Here is a 17,308-nt window from a genome sequence, read left to right on the forward strand (position 1 = left end):
CACACTGCCTGACAAGCTCACAGGTGTGTACCGGGTGGGAGCGCGCAGGTGAGACAATGGGGCTTTTTGCCACAAACCGTCATGTTGTGTTGGATCAGACTTTGATCTTTGAGGTTTTCAGTGACATTTTTAAACCGTCGCTGTTTGCACGTGCGCGTGGACTGTTCCCTGCGCAGAAATCCAAATAAATGAAAGTGAATATTAAAAAATGAGATGGTCAGTGCGCGCGCTTTGTCCCCACTCTAGAGAGAGAGAGAGAGAGAGAGAGAGAGAGAGAGAGGAGAGCGCAGCAGGTCGAGCAACACTTTTGACGTCAGGAGTGATCACTGCTGCCTCTCTCTCTCTCTCTCTCTCTCTCTCTCTCTCTCTCTCTCTCTCTCTGTGTGTGTATCATCCGGGTCTTCTTCTCCTTTTGTGCGCTTTTCCCGTCCGTTTGGCGCAGACGTGCGGCGGCTCGGAGCCTGAAGAACAGAAGACCCTCCACAGATGCGGTCCCTTGAGTAGGAGCTGCAGGAGCTGCGTCTCCCCCGCTGCTCCTCTCTGTGAGTTTCCTGGAGGATGTTCGCGCTCAGGATCAACAAGTCTCTCCTGCTCTGCGCGCTGTAACTGTGGATGGCTGCGGGATGGAGATAGCCTTGGTGAGCTTTGAGAACGGCGGCGCAAAAGGGAGCGGTGGAGGAGGAGGAGGTGGAGGCAACATTGCCGAGGAGAGCTGCCGGAACGCGCTGGATGTCCCTCAGTCGGGCTTCGTTCAAGGCGGGCGGGGAGAGGACTACAGCAAGGAGCTGAACACCCGGGGCGGCCCGCAGCCGCCGCACAGCCCCTGGAAGATCAATGACATGAACAACACTCTGAGCTGCAGCGAGAACGCCATGGATGCGCTTTTACGCGCGGACCACAGTCCCCACCTGTTCGACGAGGACATGCTGGACATGGACATGGATACGGAGAGCAACGAGAGGGTGCTCATCAACATCGCGGGTCTGAGGTACGAGACCCAGCTGGGTACCCTCAACCAGTTCCCTGACACTTTATTGGGAGACCCCGCTAAGAGGATCAAGTACTTCGACCCGCTCCGGAACGAGTACTTCTTCGACCGGAACCGGCCGAGCTTCGACGGGATACTGTATTTTTATCAGTCCGGAGGAAAGATCCGGAGACCCGTCAACGTGTCCATAGACGTGTTTGCGGACGAGATCCGGTTCTACCAGCTGGGGGAGGAGGCCATGGACCGGTTCCGCGAGGATGAGGGCTTCATTAAAGAGGAGGAGAAGCCGCTGCCGCAGAACGAGTTCCAGAAGCAGGTCTGGCTCATCTTCGAGTACCCGGAGAGTTCCAGCCCGGCCCGGGGCATCGCCATCGTGTCCGTGATCGTCATCACCATATCCATCATCACCTTCTGCCTGGAAACGCTGCCGGAATTCAGGGATGAGAGGGAGCTGGCGGTCACCAGCCGTCTGGACAACAGCACGGCGCCCCGGCCGTCGCTCACCTTCACCGACCCCTTCTTCATCATCGAGACCACGTGCGTCATCTGGTTCACCTTCGAGCTCATCGTGCGCTTTTTTGCGTGCCCCAGCAAGTCCGAGTTCTCCAAGACCATCATGAACATCATCGACATCATGTCCATCATGCCTTACTTCATCACCGTGGGCACTGAGCTGGCGGAGCAGCAGGGCCAGGAGCACCAGAACGGTCAGCAGGCCATGTCTCTAGCCATCCTGAGGGTCATCCGCTTGGTCCGGGTCTTCCGCATCTTCAAGCTGTCCCGACACTCCAAAGGGCTGCAGATCCTGGGCCAGACTCTGAAGGCCAGCATGCGCGAGCTTGGCCTGCTCATCTTCTTCCTCTTCATCGGGGTCATCCTCTTCTCCAGCGCTGTGTACTTCGCCGAAGCTGACGAGCCGGAGTCCCACTTCTCCAGCATCCCCGACGCCTTCTGGTGGGCGGTAGTCACCATGACAACTGTGGGTTATGGTGACATGAGGCCGGTGACAGTCGGGGGGAAGATCGTGGGCTCTCTGTGCGCCATCGCCGGAGTGCTGACCATCGCGCTGCCGGTGCCCGTCATCGTGTCCAACTTCAACTACTTCTACCACCGGGAGACGGACCAGGATCAGTCCTCCCTGAAGGACGAGCCCAACAGCGGCAGAGAGAGCCCCGAGCTTAAGCGCAAAGGCAGCAAAGCGTCCGTGAAGTCTCAGGATGTGGAGAACAACGAGGCGGGCGCTTCGGTGGAGAAAACGAACATCAAAGCAAACAGCAGCGTGGACTTCAAGAGATCCCTTTACGCGTTCTGTCTGGACACGCGGGAGACGGACCTTTAGCCGTGCACGAGCACACCTGGGCTTAAAGCAGATACAGTCGTGTAGAATAAACCCCATTAATGGGCTCTTAAGTCTTTGCACATTGCAGTTGGAGGATCAACACATTGCAATCCTGAAAAGTTTTAAGAGGGTTGGTTTATAAAAAGCACACTTTAATCCCCATCATCTGGTAAGCACGACAGTTAAAAGTGCGGAGTTATGAACGAGCTGCAGCGCATGTGATGCAACACAGAGGCCCTTTAATAAAGCAGGGACACCTGCAGAGCATCAAATCTAACTCATGGATGAATTAGAGGGAAGTGGGACATCAGATGCTGCAGATAATCAGGGACAAGCACGACTCGGAATAATTACTTGACACAGTGAGAGGATTACCGGGACCAACCAGACTGTGTATATAATGCAGGACGCAGACCACATTCAGTAGTGCAACAACAACAACAACAACAAATAATAATAATAATAATAATAATAATAATAATAATAATAATAATAATAATAATAATTTCCCAACTGTGATGTTTATACTGGCAGCAGACGTGTAAATATTCCCCACAGGCTGCTCTTATTGTAGAAAAACAAAAGTATATTTTTGAGATGCAGACACCTGTTTTCCTTCACTCAGGTTCTGTTTAAATCAGAGAGGGTTTGGGGGGGGACCTCAGCCTTGAACTTTTAAATAAAGAACATTTGGGATTTTTTTTTTAAACTGAGGGAACAACAGCCAAGAAAAGAGGACAGAGCAGAAACCGTCTGGAGAGATCGAGCATCAGCGATACCAGGTGAGAACATGTGAGCACATTTTAAGAGTTTTTATGTAATGACATGCTCAGTAGTGTGCACGTGAGGCACAGTCATGTCGCCGGGAGCTGTCCTTTCAGCACCACGCTCCTCGGTATGGAGTCCGATTGATGCCAAATTTCAAGTTACAAAAATTCAATTATATCTTAAATTTAAATTACATTTTATTTTTGTCTATTAAAAACAAAGCATACAAACTTCTACTCTATATTATTTAAATATACACGAATTTTGGTTATATTCATATTGCATCCGAGCATAAGTCGGATGCAATATGAATATAGTCTTTAATATAGTCAGCAAAGTCATAGTCACCTGAGTGACACTTTAGATTATATACTATACTGCACTTGACAACAGTGGGGGGAAAATCTCCCTTTTAACAGGAAGAGATATGTGTCAGAACAACCCGTTCTCACTCCCAAAGCGTAACATTTTACGCTAGGTGACAAATCGTCAACATATTACGTTTTCGGCTACCCACCACGTTCCTAAATGACGACCTCGGAAAAAGAGGAAATATGAGAACCGTCTGGACTGAACCTACACATGTTCGCTCTTTTTCTTCAAATCGCTTAGAAACACGCTATTTAACATCATTAAAGTCCTGGTTAAGGTCAGGAATAAGGTTATGCTCAGGGCTAGGGATAAGGTTAGGTTTAGGGCTGGAATACAGGGCTGGAACGTCTATTACCGCGGGAGCGTCATTGCACTGGATTCCAGCCATAACCCGCCGCGTACCATAAGAACGCCGAAGGTCTCCTTTCGCGTTCCTCAGGAACGCCGCGGGACGTGACAAAACGTCGACATGTTACGCCTCGGGAGTGAGAACGCTCTGGTCAGAAACAGGATTAGAGCTTTTTGTTGCCACCTTCAGGCAGCAAGAGAAATTACACAAATACTTTTGAGACAGGGCAAGTGTGGCCCTGCTGATTCTATAAAGAGCTCTGCAGACCAATGTGTACATGTTGTTGTGCTGTACTATCAACAGGGGGCAGTAGTTTGTTGTTGGTTATGTTGTTTAGCTCCACCCACAGAGAAAACAGAAGTGAAAGTGGAGAAAGAATTTCTTTATGATGGCGTGAAAAGAAATTAATCAGCCTGTCTGAGCTTTTTTTTGGATCTTTCATTATTTTTCGTATTTGTGGTGAATTTTCATTTCAAGTCCTCTCTTATCCATGTGCACGTTTCAACCAATCAGCATACTAACCACACACCAGGATACTCGCTGTGGATTTTATTTCATTTCATTTCATACTTTTTGGGAGGAATCCTCCTTCTGACCTGTTCCTACAGGAGTGTCTTTATTTAACATCTGTCCAAGAATGAGTCCGAGTTTAGGATCATGTTTCATAACACAGCTAAATTATTTCAAGTGTCCTAAGAAAATGATTGATTATTCAAGCAAACATGATAATTACATCATTACTCCAAATATTTTTTGAATCCCAGCATGTTTTTTCCCCAACATACTCAGCTAAAAATACAGCTAATAATATTCTGCAGTGAACATGGAAGTCTTCATCATCATGCTAAAGCTAAGAGTCTGGAAACATTACTAAAATGATTGCAGCTTTCACACAGGTTACATGTGGCTTGGTGCCTTCAGAGCTTAGCTCAGTATCAGAGCCGTCTCTGTACCCATACTGTTATCACAGCATTACAAACTAAGCTGCAAATATGGAGGAGAAGTGACGTGACGACCATCCATAACGTCGAAGCTGAAACCTTTCACCATGTATGCGTGTATGACTCGAGTATTTTAAGCACTGTGAGCGTAAACTGGTGGCTTTTCTCCAGTATTTCTAAATCCAGCAAGCTTTAAAGTGGCAGCATCTTTAACAATCACACATCTTCTAATTAACCTTAAAGTCTGGACATCTGTTTGATGAATCACTTTCACAATATCTCCTGGAGGGCTGCGAACTCTAACTAACCCACTGGTGACTGAAGTCGCTAATCCTCACCTCGCAGGCTTCGTTAGGTCTCAGGCTATGGAGTACAAAGCCTGTGACATGTAACCTCTGATGTGTTAAAAACAGAAGACTTATGCTGGGAAAACAAAACGCTGCCTTTGACCTGCTGGAAGGACAAGTTGGAGCTGTTTCAGAGCAGATTAGTGTGAGAGTTACCGCAGAGGAGGGATGTCTTTGTGAAGATATGGGGCAGACTGAACACGGTAACTAAAATCATGACTTTTTTGGACAACTTAACTGTTGAGCCAGTGTCCAGGTAGATTTAAAATTAAAATGACTCCAACAGTTTGTCAGACTTACAGCTTCCAAATGATGAAAAGACACATCACTGTCTTCATGTACTAAGACCGGTATTTAAAGATGAATATTAATATTGAATATTTAAAGATGAAGGCAAACATTAAACAGAAAGCACTTTCACTTGTTTCATTCATGCTCTGTCTTCCTGTCGTTCAGTTGGACTCAAGCTCCCACCTCCCTCAGTGGAAGGTGGGGATTTGTTATCTTTTATTTTTAGTTTGGGTAAAAGTGGCAGTGCACAGATGGAGTCTGCAGGCGAGAAGCCATCAGCTGTCACTTTGGGTGTTATCTCTGAAGCAGCTGGGAGCTTCCTGCACATTTTTCCTGGGAGACCGGGGAGCGCTGGAGGTTCGATGGGGGCATCTTAATGCACCAAACAAGTCCACTTTAGATATTTATAGAGGTTTTTATCAAAATTAGGAGAGACTGCACATCACAAAATCTGCATCCCTAATTATAAAGCAGCTTCCTCCTTTGGCCTGATCCTGTCCAGCAAACAAAAACAGCACACAAGGAAACCACCACATCGTTTAGTTTGAAGGAGAATATCGTCTGAATCGGTCAGTTATATTCAGCTTGTCTGAAGTCGGGTAGCAGCAGCAGGCTAAACAGGATATTTCAGATGTCGCATTCCCCAGCAACACCTTCCAGTTTCTCCTTTGGGATCCCGAGGTGTTCTCAGACCAGAGGAGTTAAATATAATCTCTCCTGAGAGTTTTGGGTCTACCCCGGGGTCTCCTCCCAGCTGGGAGAGCACAGAAAGGCTCTTCATAACGTCTGAACCACCTCAGCTGCTTCCAGCACAAAGAAGCAACACTACGAGATCCGTGTGGATGTCCTAAAGCACATTCAACTGAAAGAACTACTGGCTGTTCATGCATCAGTTTGTGGCTGATGGATGCTTACATAATACTCTATTACATTTCCCACACAGCCTTTAGTTTAGTCAGCAATATCTTGCCTTCTATTAGTAGTTGCGTCTGTTACCTCAAATATCGAGAGCAGTTTAAATCCAAAGCTCCTCATTTCTGTAGCTGACCACTGAACATTCGAGTTCAATTTCACAGTCTGCTCCAGCCCATTCTCACTCCCGATGCGGAATATACTGATGATTTGTCACGCCCCGAGGCGTTCCATGGGAACGCGAAAGGTGATGGTTTGTGTTCTTATGCTACGTGCTGGATTGTGCAAACAGAATGATGCTCCTGCGATAACACATGTTCCAGCCCTGTATTCCAGCCCTCACCCTAACATTATCGCTAACCTTAACCATAACTGTTAACCACCACCTTAATCATGTTAGATAGTGTTTTCCAAAGTGATTTAAGTAAAATAAAAGTACATGTGTAGATTCATTCCAAACGGTTCTCATGTTTCCTCATTTTTCTGAACTCGTAATATAGGGACCTGTTGGATGGCTGAAAGTGTAATATACAGACAATTTGTCACCTAGCATAAAATGTTACGCTTTGGGAGTGAAAGCGTGTTGTCTGCTTATTTGATCCACACGCTGAAGAAGCAGAGTTCCAGAAAGAAGAAGCTCCTACGTGTTTAGTCAAGTCTTTCTTACAGACAAGTACATGTGAATCTGACGTAACCCAGGTTTATTCTATCAGTCACTACCCAGAGTTCACGACTTTAAGGTAGAACTTCAATGTGAACCAAAACTGGAACTTACAGAAACCTCACAGCAGCCATGTTATTGGTCACATGATGTCATTAAAAATGCTCCAAAAGGCTCCAACAAGCACAAACACGGTCCAGAGGTCCAGTTAAAGACAGCTAGCAGTTCATGCCACCGGCATCACCATCTAACTGTCAGTCAAAGAGGCCAAGCCCCTAATAACCCAAACTTTAAGCTTTAATACAATTTTATCTTAAAACTGTTGTTATGAAGGGAGAAATTATCCACAGAGAGAAAACCATTTGTGTGTCAGGCTGTAATAATGTTTATTTCGGCTGTGAAGCTTTAACATGGGATTGGGGACTGAGGAACTCAGGAACTGCAGGTTGGTTGCTGTACATGTGAAAATAGCATTTCATTTTAAGCATATTAAGCCCCACATATTATGAATTCAATATGAGACCATATAAGGTAAACTTCAGTTCTGACAGTTCAGCTAACCAATCAGTTGCCCGAGCTTTTCAGGAGGCAATTTTATAGAGAGAATCCAGAAGTGAACTTTCTGCTTCTGGGATCAGAATAAAAAGGTACATTTTTTAAGATTCAAGCTCCACCATTGCACAATGAGCATCTAAATGAGTATTAATGGATGCATTATCACTTTCTCCATTTCCTTTGTAATAACTTCCAATTTATGAGGCCTTATGATCACTGGCACATCATAACAACTGTCTGTCTGTGAGAGACAGCCTGAAAAGCAGCTGGAGGAGAAACCCTTCTTTACTTACTGCTTAAAACAACGCTGTCACCGTTTATACCTAATGTTGGCTGCTGATGTTGGATGAGAACGTTTGACTCACAGTCATGGATTTGCAGTGAGGGTCGTCCACAGCAAACATAGGAACCATTTCTTCAGAGCCGGCTTTGTACTCGACAGTCGTCATGTAGACACAGGAATTAGACAAAATCAAACTGTGGAGCTGGGGTGTGTGGGGTGTTACTGTGATCTTAGAGCTGTCCGAGATCATCCTTCTGCGGGAATGAAGGACTGTGAAAGTCTGTTTGCTTTGGATAAAATTAGCCTTTAAATTTAGTGTTTCGATGTTCTTCTTGTCAACAGTGCGAGTGAATAAAGTGACCTTTCCTACTTAACAGGCTGAAAGTTCTGGCTGGTATATCTGGCACCGCCTTAGACTGGTTTTCTTCCTATTTATCAGGTAGGACCTTTTCTGTTAGGACTGACAGGTTCTTCTCTAACATTGCTGCCCTAACCTGCGGGGTTCCACAGGGTTCAGTTTTGGGTCCATTATTATTTTCTTTTTATATGTTTCCTTTAGATGGCATTATTCAGTCTTTTAGTGATCTGTCTTATCCTTTCTATGCTGATGACATTCAGCTGTATATATGTCCTTTAAGCCTCATCAGCTGGATAGGCTGTCCACCCTAGTCCAGTGCTTAACTCAGGTTTCTGACTGGCTTTCTAACAATTACCTTGTTTTAAACATGAACAAGACAGAGACCATGATCATAGCTCCTTCTGATCTATATTCTAAAATCAGTCAGGTTCTTGCCCCTTTCTGTCCTTCTACTAAGCCAAATATTTGAAATCTTGGAGTAATATTTGACTCTTCTCTGGGCCTTGACTCCCACGTAAAATCTCTGTCTCGATCCTGTTTCTTTCATTTAAGGAACATTTCTAAACTGCGACATATGGTCTCCTTAGCTGAACTGGAAAAGATTGTCCATGCATTTGTGTCATCGCGTTTAGATTATTGTAATTCCCTGTTTACCAGCTTGGATAAATCATCGCTTTCCCGCCTCCAAGCTACACAAAACGCAGCAGCCAGACTACTAACTCGCAAGCGTGCTCACATTACTCCTATTTTATGTTCTTTACATTGGCTCCCAATAGATTTTAGAATTTGTTTTAAAATTATTGTTTTAACGTACAGAGCAGTACATGGCCAAGCCCCAGATTATTTATCCAAACTTCTCACAAAATATACTGCTGCTCGTTGTCTCCGCTCACAGACTCAGAGTTTGTTGGTTGATGAAGATGAAAGGGGACAGAGCCTTTCAGTCTGTGGCACCAAGGCTGTGGAACAGTCTACCTCTACAACTGCGTTTGTTTGACTCTGTGGAATCCTTTAAAAAGTAGTTAAAAACTTTACTGTTTAAACAAGCCTTCGGTTGACCAACGCTTTTTACATTTAACCTCTTATATTGTGTATATTGTGCATTTTGCTATTTATCGTACTGTTTATTTTAATCTTTGTGTACAGCGCTTTGTGACTACCTGTCTATGAAAAGCGCTTAATAAATAAACTTTACCTACTTACTTATTTTACACTGAATGTAAAGCTGAATTATTCTGATTATTTCCAGCTGTGTGTTTTTGACTCCACAGCAGCTTTGAATAATTAATATTAATATCTGATACTGAAGTTCTTTGATCATTTTTGGGCTAATAGAAATTAGCTTCCAAGAACTTAAAAAAATATGGTTTTATCTGGAAAATACAATTCCTATAAGAAAATATTGAATCCTGTATTTCATAGCTGGTAAAACTAAAGTTAAACTTGGCTCTGCAGTAAACTGCTTCACCATCCTTCTGTAACTCATTTTACTCATCTGCTTATCAGCAAAAACCTTCTTCACTTCTGCAAACCTACATGTTGTATACATACTGAGGGCTTTTATTGTGAAGGGTAGGAGCAGGAAGCCCTTTTCACACATGCTCAGTGTGTGTTATGGTACAGATGTTGGTGACAGTAAACAGAAAAGCAGGTTGGTGGGGCTCCTGTGCTTTCCTGCTTACTGCAGGAGATACAGGAAATAAAGAGAAGCAGAACATGTCGGCCTTAAATGTTGAATTGATTGATTGATTAATTGATTGATTGATTGATTATACAGTCAACTTGTTTTCATAGCGTAAATGGATGCTGTGACTCAGTGACCTTCTTTTTCAGGCTCTGATTCAATAACAGGATAAAGAATATTTATCCAGAGGATAAAAGAATCAAGGAGATGTTCCCTGAGTCACTGATATGCAGACATTTTTTTCTACCTAATCATCTTGGCTCAACTTTCCAAACCTCATCATCCATCAGCTGCCCCCTCCTGCCTTTAATCATTTCAGGGGCTCTTCTGCTGACCTTTGTGAACGATCCAGGTCCCCTCGCTGCCTGAATCCAGTTAGATTATGTAACTTTTCTGTTTATCCATTTTTCTCTCCACTCGCCATCATTTGAGGCCTCTGTAGCCATGATGATAGTTGCCTTTTTCATGGAGAAAACGGTCGTTTAGCATAATTTCTGCTGTGCGAACCTTTCACCAACCAGAAAGCTACAGGACAAAAATCTGTCCTGCAGATCCACATGGCTTCACCTACACCGACACGCCGCCAACAGTGCAGCATCTGGACGCAGTCGACCAGAAGCCAATGCACATGCTAGCCTGCATCCTTTATTACTTTCATCTGATTTCACTGGGTAATTACAGCCTTCATCACCATCTCCTCTGTGCACTCCTGGCTGCTTGTTAAAGAAAGGCTCTGAATGATGGCTAAATATCTTTGAACACTTCTTCTAGAGGTTAATTGTTTGTTTATTTGATCGTTTTAAAGTCTGTTTATAATCAATAATAGACATGAACATTTCTGTAGCTCAAGGAAATATAAATGTCAGCCAAGCCAGATGTCCATCAACAAAATATGGCCATCTTTTATATACACAGACTGTATATAAAAGATGGCTGTAACCACCTTGCTGTCGCCCACTATTTTCTGGACTCCACCGTTTAAAGTCTTAATGTTTGAATTTTGTGCTAACATTAAGACGTGCGAAGCTGAGGCAAACGTGTCCTGGAGCTGTCACAGTAGTCTTCATATTTTGGGGGTTTTGGTAATCGTTGGTGATGGTGATGAAAGTTTTGTGCAGCACAGTTTGTTAACATTTTACTCATAATGAGCTTTACTGGTCTAGTTTTCCTCCATCTGGGTCCTCTCTCTTTCTCCAAAGCCTGACAGCACTGTAGATCAGATGTCTTTTAATAATTTGGCTCTAGGCTAATAAACACCTTCAATACTATACTGCTTTAGAGCTGCTGGATATTGAACGTTTCATGCTTTTATAGAAGTTGGACGGTATTTTCTGAAACTAACACATCTTTATGTCTCACTTTGTTCAAAGACAGAATAACAGGATTTGTCAGATTGGTGTAATATGCTTTGAGACACTAATTTGACTGCAAATAGTAGAAAAGTAGAAAGTACTCAAAGCTCTTAGGATAATGTTTTTAGTACCTGTTCTTAAGCTTTCAGTGGTATGATGTAACTTTCATCAGCCAGCATGAAATATACATATTTGCCTGAACACTTTGAAAATCTCTCTCTGTCTCTGCTTTAAAGGCTGAGACCTCATGCAGACGTGGGTCAGCTTCTCACACTGATGACATCCTTCACTGCAAACAGGGGTGAACCAACAAGTGTCATCAGTTTTAACAGTGTGTGAGGGAGATAGATGTGCGAATTGGCACAGGCTCCTAGTAAATTAGGATTAGGGCCACTTCTGTTTTTTCAGTTGGTTTACATGAATACATTTTATTCAGAGGCAGCCCAAGTACAGGGAGTGCAGAATTATTAGGCAAGTTGTATTTTTGAGGAATAATTTTATTATTGAACAACAACCATGTTCTCAATGAACCCAAAAAACTCATTAATATCAAAGCTGAATGTTTTTGGAAGTAGTTTTTAGTTTGTTTTTAGTTTTAGCTATTTTAGGGGGATATCTGTGTGTGCAGGTGACTATTACTGTGCATAATTATTAGGCAACTTAACAAAAAACAAATATATACCCATTTCAATTATTTATTTTTACCAGTGAAACCAATATAACATCTCCACATTCACAAATATACATTTCTGACATTCAAAAACAAAACAAAAACAAATCAGCGACCAATATAGCCACCTTTCTTTGCAAGGACACTCAAAAGCCTGCCATCCATGGATTCTGTCAGTGTTTTGATCTGTTCACCATCAACATTGCGTGCAGCAGCAACCACAGCCTCCCAGACACTGTTCAGAGAGGTGTACTGTTTTCCCTCCTTGTAAATCTCACATTTGATGATGGACCACAGGTTCTCAATGGGGTTCAGATCAGGTGAACAAGGAGGCCATGTCATTAGTTTTTCTTCTTTTATACCCTTTCTTGCCAGCCACGCTGTGGAGTACTTGGACGCGTGTGATGGAGCATTGTCCTGCATGAAAATCATGTTTTTCTTGAAGGATGCAGACTTCTTCCTGTACCACTGCTTGAAGAAGGTGTCTTCCAGAAACTGGCAGTAGGACTGGGAGTTGAGCTTGACTCCATCCTCAACCCGAAAAGGCCCCACAAGCTCATCTTTGATGATAGCAGCCCAAACCAGTACTCCACCTCCACCTTGCTGGCGTCTGAGTCGGACTGGAGCTCTCTGCCCTTTACCAATCCAGCCACGGGCCCATCCATCTGGCCCATCAAGACTCACTCTCATTTCATCAGTCCATAAAACCTTAGAAAAACCAGTCTTGAGATATTTCTTGGCCCAGTCTTGACGTTTCAGCTTGTGTGTCTTGTTCAGTGGTGGTCGTCTTTCAGCCTTTCTTACCTTGGCCATGTCTCTGAGTATTGCACACCTTGTGCTTTTGGGCACTCCAGTGATGTTGCAGCTCTGAAATATGGCCAAACTGGTGGCAAGTGGCATCTTGGCAGCTGCACGCTTGACTTTTCTCAGTTCATGGGCAGTTATTTTGCACCTTGGTTTTTCCACACGCTTCTTGCGACCCTGTTGACTATTTTGAATGAAACGCTTGATTGTTCGATGATCACGCTTCAGAAGCTTTGCAATTTTGAGACTGCTGCATCCCTCTGCAAGATATCTCACTATTTTTGACTTTTCTGAGCCTGTCAAGTCCTTCTTTTGACCCGTTTTGCCAAAGGAAAGGACGTTGCCTAATAATTATGCACACCTGATATAGGGTGTTGATGTCATTAGACCACACCCCTTCTCATTACAGAGATGCACATCACCTAATACATGGGGCTAAAAAAGTATTTAGTCAGCCACCGATTGTGCAAGTTCCCCCACTTAAAATGATGACAGAGGTCAGTAATTTGCACCAGAGGTACACTTCAACTGTGAGAGACAGAATGTGAAAAAAAATCCATGAATTCACATGGTAGGATTTGTAAAGAATTTATTCGTAAATCTAGGGTGGAAAATAAGTATTTGGTCACCTCAAACAAGGAAAATCTCTGGCTCTCACAGACCTGTAACGTCTTCTGTAAGAAGCTTTTCTGTCCCCCACTCGTTACCTGTATGAATGGCACCTGTTTGAACTCATCATCTGTATAAAAGACACCTGTCCACAGCCTCAAACAGTCAGACTCCAAACTCCGCCATGGCCAAGACCAAAGAGCTTTCGAAGGACACCAGGAAAAGTATTGTAGACCTGCACCAGACTGGGAAGAGTGAATCTACAATAGGCAAGCAGCTTGGTGTGAAAAAATCAACTGTGGGAGCAATCATCAGAAAATGGAAGACATACAAGACCACTGATAATCTCCCTCGATCTGGGGCTCCACGCAAGATCTCATCCCGTGGGGTCAAAATGATCATGAGAACGGTGAGCAAAGATCCCAGAACCACACGGGGGGACCTGGTGAATGACCTGCAGAGAGCTGGGACCAAAGTAACAAAGGTCACCATCAGTAACACACTACAACGGCAGGGAATCAAATCCCGCAGTGCCAGACGTGTTCCGCTGCTGAAGCCAGTGCATGTCCAGGCCCGTCTGAAGTTTGCCAGAGAGCACATGGATGATACAGCAGAGGATTGGGAGAATGTCATGTGGTCAGATGAAACCAAAGTAGAACTTTTTGGTATAAACTCAACTCGTCGTGTTTGGAGGAAGAAGAATACTGAGTTGCATCCCAAGAACACCATACCTACTGTGAAGCATGGGGGTGGAAACATCATGCTATGGGGCTGTTTTTCTGCCAAGGGGACAGGACGACTGATCCGTGTTAAGGACAGAATGAATGGGGCCATGTATCGTGAGATTTTGAGCCAAAACCTCCTTCCATCAGTGAGAACTTTGAAGATGAAACGAGGCTGGGTCTTCCAACATGACAATGATCCAAAACACACCGCCCGGGCAACAAAGGAGTGGCTCCGTAAGAAGCATTTGAAAGTCCTGGAGTGGCCTAGCCAGTCTCCAGACCTCAACCCCATAGAAAATCTGTGGCGGGAGTTGAAAGTCCATGTTGCTCGGCGACAGCCCCAAAACATCACTGCTCTCGAGAAGATCTGCATGGAGGAATGGGCCAAAATACCAGCTACTGTGTGTGCAAACCTGGTAAAGACCTATAGTAAACGTTTGACCTCTGTTATTGCCAACAAAGGTTATGTTACAAAGTATTGAGTTGTATTTTTGTTATTGACCAAATACTTATTTTCCACCCTGATTTACGAATAAATTCTTTACAAATCCTACCATGTGGATTCATGGATTTTTTTTTTCACATTCTGTCTCTCACAGTTGAAGTGTACCTCTGGTGCAAATTACTGACCTCTGCCATCATTTTAGTGGGGGAACTTGCACAATCGGTGGCTGACTAAATACTTTTTTGCCCCACTGTATGCTTAATTGGTAGTAGGCTTTCGAGCCTATACAGCTTGGAGTAAGACAACATGCATGAAGAGGATGATGTGGACAAAATACTCATTTGCCTAATAATTCTGCACTCCCTGTAGTATCGCTCCCCAACTTGTGGGCCAGATCTGGACCTGAGTTATGAACGCTGGCCCAGGTGAGATCCAGTTCTGGTTTATCTAATTGTTCTGAGTTGGGGTGGGCCTGATGACCTTAAAGCTGTTGTTGAAACTCAGTTTATATGTCACAGAAAAACCTTTTATGAAAATGGAATAAAAGAGAAATAGATGCCAAACTCCACTTTAATATCAATATCAATATCCATCATCAATTCATCAATGATTTCAACAAAGGTCAGCCTAATACTTCTACATCCACTGATATTTAAATAAAGGTGTGAATAAACAATATTAAATTGTTTTTCATAGAGAAAGACAAAATTTACACTATTTAAAGGGACCAGACTTGACAGACATAAAAATATATTTAAAGGAAGTAAAACACAGTTAAAATGGACAAAATCTCAATCTACTGATTCTCAGGTGGTCACAAACTTCTGATCTACATTCCCATCTTTCCTGTGCTGTTTGCTGTTATTGGGCTAAACTGCTCTGCTGGATGCATCAATTAGCCAGATATAACCGTAGCACCGGGACACCGTCCAAGCGTCATAAACTCTGGCAGCACCGCCGTCGTCCTGTAATCTGGTGAACTGGCGGCCGATCTCCCAATTAGGGGAAGCCGTCTGCTGCTGGCAGCTGAATAAACAGTGTCGAGGAGGGGGCTTAGTGTCATCCACAGATCCATGAAAACATCCCTGAAAATCTGATACGGGCTTCAGTTTCCTGCTGGATAGTTTCAATGAAAAGTAATCTGTGCTTTTTGCTGTGAAGTCCTCGATGTTAGGCATTACTGAACCAAATCCATTACTATAAGTGAGAAACGCATTAACAGATTTATTCTGGGCAAATCTAGCAGATAAAAAATGCTTTTCTAGTCATGAGAACAGTAGATACTGTAGTGAATCACCATAATTAACCATAATGAGCATTCCCATTTTCACATTTGTTTATTTTATGGATGTTTTCCTACAGTCATTTCGAGCTTGTCCTGTTGATTTTATTTTGAAATTATGCTTTAATGCTTTAATTGTGAAAGAAACCATATGGGAACCTTATGGTAAATCCTTTCTGCGTCCTGCTCCTTTGTGACCTGACCATCATCACCAGGACAGAGCTCACTGAGCTCAGAGGTCAGGTGAGCTCTCTCCTGAGATTATGTGGGACCTATCCTGCTTCTCCTTACTTCCTGTCATATATTCAGGCTCCAATAATGAGCTCAGTGCAGAGATAGTAAAACCTGTGAACAAAGGTTCATGCTGCAGAGCGCTCTGAATACTCAGTTTCGCACAGCTTTTTCTACTCTTTGCTCTGAATTATGTCACAGAGACAGGTTATCCATATCATGATCATCTCAGGCACAGAAGCCCCACCCACCTGCAGTCCAAACCTGTTTACAAGTGCAGCCAATAAGAAGAAAGTCAAGGAAGAGGAGCTATAGCAGCTTGTTTCGGACAGTGTGAGAGAAGGATTTTTATGAACACTGAATATGCAAAGCTGCTGTAATAATGTCCAGGAATAAAAGCATGGAGAGCGGTATCTGTGTTTGTCCATTGTGACTTTTTATTTTATTTTTATGTGATCATATTGGGTGGACAATTGAAAATCGGATGGAAAGTGTCTTATATAACACATGTACTCCAGCCTTATTTACTATGAACAGATATTCTTCTTGAAGGATTTTGTTGGCACAGAAAATTAGACACGTGGATTCAGATGTCTGGATGTGAGGAAGCAGCCGTCACTGCACTCTTTTTTCTTCCATCTTTTGTCTGACCTTGAACATTTTCCCAGTATTTGAGCCTGAAGTTTAAGCTGTGCCCTCAAAAACTTGGAGGAGATTAAAAAAACTTTGCATGCCGGCAAAAATACCCATCCGCAGCTGTCAGATTGACTGACATCTCATTTCACTGAGAGCCGAGAGATGCTAAAAAGACACCCCTGACTAATCTGAGCCACTGTCCCACAAATTCAGATAACACACATACTGTGTGCAGTATTTACATTATCCTGTTTCTATTTTTAATAAATGTACGAAATCCGCGGGCGTCTAAGACTTTGCATGACAGAAAAGCAACACAGGAAGTATTAGAGGGGCTGTAGCAGCACAGCTAATTACAGCGCTCTGTGATTAGCACAATTACAACACGACCATCAGAAGCAAATATGTGACCATGAGGCTCAGCTGTGGACACATTACTGAGGCTTTTGGCACTAAAACTAACAGCAAAAGGCAGGAAGGCTGCGGAGCCTGCTCTGAATCGGCTGAGGTGATTAGATGAGCTCTGCAGCCCCCCAACAGGACTCTGATCCCCTCTGCTCTGCTGTGCACAGGCCAGGAAAACGCTGGGAGCAGGAGAGACAATGCAATGAGGAAGTTACATAACATGTACACTCATATAAATATATTTCACACACACACACACACACACACACACACACACACACACACACACACACACACACAC

The 17,308-nt window shown here is 43.7% G+C and overlaps 1 protein-coding gene across 1 annotated transcript in view; it reads left to right on the forward strand.

Annotated features, from left to right (window-relative positions):
• Positions 1–397: 397 nt before the first annotated feature.
• The window catches only part of LOC102288915 (potassium voltage-gated channel subfamily A member 1), a 39,603-nt gene continuing 22,692 nt past the window's right edge, over positions 398–17,308 (forward strand). The window contains exon 1 of the mRNA XM_005937085.2: positions 398–3,109. Within this exon, the coding sequence (XP_005937147.1) occupies positions 624–2,327 (1,704 nt within the window). The 5' untranslated portion in view covers positions 398–623 and the 3' untranslated portion in view covers positions 2,328–3,109. The remainder of the gene's footprint in view (positions 3,110–17,308) is intronic.

The sequence above is a fragment of the Haplochromis burtoni genome, unplaced genomic scaffold, assembly GCF_018398535.1.
Source record: "Haplochromis burtoni strain Fernald_Lab_line unplaced genomic scaffold, NCSU_Asbu1 Contig_224, whole genome shotgun sequence".
NCBI classification, from domain to species: domain Eukaryota; kingdom Metazoa; phylum Chordata; class Actinopteri; order Cichliformes; family Cichlidae; genus Haplochromis; species Haplochromis burtoni.